Source organism: Pipistrellus hanaki (genome assembly GCF_964339955.1).
Source record: "Pipistrellus hanaki genome assembly, chromosome: 3".
In the NCBI taxonomy this organism is placed as follows: domain Eukaryota; kingdom Metazoa; phylum Chordata; class Mammalia; order Chiroptera; family Vespertilionidae; genus Pipistrellus; species Pipistrellus hanaki.
The window spans coordinates 78645992-78648947 of NC_140505.1; the positions used below are offsets into that span (position 1 = coordinate 78645992).

Here is a 2956-nt window from a genome sequence, read left to right on the forward strand (position 1 = left end):
GGACCAACAGAAGCGCCGCTCCGCGGACGCAGGAGCCAACCTCACGGGGCTCAGAAAGGCGCCCTGAGACGAGACGGGGCCGGTGCTCTCGGCCGCCCCCCGCCTCCCAGTTGGCGGAGGGGGAAGCCGCCTGGAAGACCGGGGGCCTGGGCGAGGGTGCGGAGTGGGCAGTGGCCGGAGGCGGAGCCTGCGCGCTACCCTCAGGGGCGCCTCCACGGGGACCCGCAGGGCTGCATGCGGGGCTCGGGCAGTGCCGCCGGGGCTGGCGGGCGGGCAGGGGCCGCGCGGGCCGCCAGAGGAAGCGCTTCTTCGCCAGCGGAGCCCGGCGCTTGGCTCCCGGCCCACCGGGGGGCGAGGCGGCGCCGAGAGACCCCGCGGCCCGCCATGGGCAGTCCCGGGAACCGCAGCCTGGGCGCGGGGCCGCCGCCCTGGGCCGGGCTGCCGCCCTGCGACGAGCACCGCTGCTCGCCCTTCCCGCTGGGGGCGCTGGTGCCGGTGACCGCCGTGTGCCTGGGCCTGTTCGCCGTCGGGGTGAGCGGCAACGTGGTGACGGTGCTGCTCATCGGGCGCTCCCGGGACAGGCGCACCACCACCAACCTGTACCTGGGCAGCATGGCCGTGTCCGACCTGCTCATCCTGCTGGGGCTGCCGCTGGACCTGTACCGCCTGTGGCGCTCGCGGCCCTGGGTGTTCGGGCCGCTGCTGTGCCGCCTGTCGCTGTACCTGGGCGAGGGCTGCACCTACGCCTCGCTGCTGCACGCCGCGGCGCTCAGCGCCGAGCGCTACCTGGCCGTGTGCCGCCCGCTGCGCGCCCGCGTGCTCGCCACCCGCGCCCGCGCCCGCGCGCGCATCGCCGCGCTCTGGGCCGTGGCGCTGCTCTCCGCCGCGCCCTTCCTCTTCGTGGTGGGCGTCCAGCAGGACCCGCCGCCGGGCCGCAACGCCACGGGCCCCGCGCCGCCGCCCGCCGCCCCTGCCCGCGGGCCCCCCCCGGAGCCGGCTCTGCCCTCGGCTCTGCCCCCGGCGCAGTCCCCGCCGTCGGGGCGCGAGGCGGCCGCGCTGTTCAGCCGCGAGTGCCGGCCGAGCCCCTCGCAGCTGGGCGCGCTGCGCGTCATGCTGTGGGTCACCACCGCCTACTTCTTCCTGCCGCTCCTGTGCCTCTGCGTCCTCCACGGCCTCATCGGGCGCGAGCTGCGGCGGAGCCGGCGGCCGCTGCGGGGCCCCGCCGCCTCCGGGCGGGCCCGGGGCCACCGGCAGACCGTCCGCGTCCTGCGTAAGTGGCGCCGCGTCCGTGCCACCCGCGCCACCCGCCAGGTCCCCGGCCCGGCGCCCCCGCCGGCTGTGTCCCCGGGGCCCCGAGGCTGGGGGACCCGGGGCCTGTGCACAGCCACGTCTCAGAGCCGCCGGGAGCGGGGAGCGGGCTGAGCTGAGAGCAGTGATTGGGACGCTTAGAGTCCCTGTTAGAGGACGCAGATGTGGATTCTCACAGCATCCTTGAGAATACGGGTAGATCACGTTAAGCTAAAATGTCTTTACTTAATGCTAAGTTTTCCGGAAGGTTACAGTGAACCATGCCCATAACCATACATGCATACATACATACTTACATGCATACATGCATGCATGACCCGTTGCAGAATTCTTTTCACCGGAAAGCAGAGACCATGTCGCGGAGTGGCCGTGTGGAAGGAAGCCTGTCAGCTCGTTCATAGAATTTGCTCCTTCTGCTTTAGTACGTCCAGCCTTGGTAGCACATGTATTAGCCAAATCTGCAACTTTAAGGCAAATGTAGGTGGGCCGGGGATTTGGTTAGGTCCAGGTTTTATCTGATTGTTTGCTGTTATTACCCACGCTGGTTTCTTGGGACCCTTGTTTGTTTTTAAACGCCTTCGCTAACTGGTGCCTGTGTCTTGTTTTGCAGTGGTGGTGGTTCTGTCCTTTATCGTTTGCTGGTTGCCCTTCCACATTGGCAGAATCATTTACATAAACACGGAAGATTCCCAGACCATGTACTTTTCTCAATACTTTAACATCGTTGCGCTGCAACTCTTCTATCTGAGTGCGTCCATTAACCCGATCCTCTACAACCTCATTTCAAAGAAGTACAGAGCAGCGGCCTGGAAGCTGCTTCGGGGGAGACGGCCTGCGCCGAGAGGATTCTGCAGAAGCAGAAGCACGGAGGGCACCGCGGGAGGAGACCCGGCTGGCCGCACGGAGACCAGCGCCAGCCTGCGGACGCCTGCCACCAGCATGGCCAAGCAAGGCGCCGCCTGCCCCGGTGCTGGGACGGCAGAGAAAACAGGTCTGTAGGACACTAAGGACTGAAAGGGGAATAGACGCTGTTAGGAAGATTTAGAGCGGTGCACATTTTGTAAGTTGGCCAGTAACTTCGTTAGCATAATTTTTTTTTTCAATCAAGATACAAAAAGTAAGTGTATTGATCTTTTTAGTTTTCCTTTCATGTACCTCCTCAGAGACATTCATTTTAGCCTCATGCAGTCCCAGTCGGGAAATGTGCTCTAGGGAGGTTTGACACGTCTTCATTCTCCTAGTCTTTGGAAATATGATTGTTCATTTTACAGTTAGTTCATAAGGTACAGAGAGATGCTGCAATAAAAATGGTTGTCTTTGAGATCAAAGGTGTATTGTGTTTCTATGTTTTGTAAATAAATGTTACGACGTATATACAAGGAACCCAGGATAATGACAGTAGTGATTCAAGAAATTATTTAATGCCTATTTATGGCAGCAAAATTTTTTAGAAGCAAGTGAAAGGAATTCTGGGCTGAGTTCAATGTTCAGAGCCCCGCTTCTCTCCTGGCTCAGACCAAATCATAAAGTTTAGGCACAATGCCTTCCAGCAGAACTACTGTGCATAAGCAACTGCGTTGCAACCTACTTCTCCAGCCAGGAGGTAGCAAACCCAGGCAGGAAGCCTGAGGGCAAGAAGCTGCAGCAA

At 61.9% G+C, this 2956-nt stretch overlaps 1 protein-coding gene across 1 annotated transcript; it reads left to right on the top strand.

Moving 5' to 3' along the window:
• Positions 1–262: 262 nt before the first annotated feature.
• MLNR (motilin receptor) lies at positions 263–2600 on the top strand. The gene is made up of 2 exons (XM_084880179.1): positions 263–1270; positions 1919–2600. The coding sequence occupies exons 1-2, from the start codon at positions 385–387 to the stop codon at positions 2305–2307; spliced, it is 1275 nt and encodes a 424-aa protein (XP_084736305.1). The 5' UTR covers positions 263–384; the 3' UTR covers positions 2308–2600.
• The last annotated feature ends 356 nt before the right edge of the window (positions 2601–2956 follow it).

Coding starts and splice junctions, on each gene's coding strand:
- MLNR (XM_084880179.1), top strand. CDS start 385: ATGGGCAGTCCCGGGAACCGCAGCCTGGGCGCGGGGCCGCCGCCCTGG. Junction 1,271..1,918: donor GCAGACCGTCCGCGTCCTGC/GTAAGTGGCGCC, acceptor CTTGTTTTGCAG/TGGTGGTGGTTCTGTCCTTT.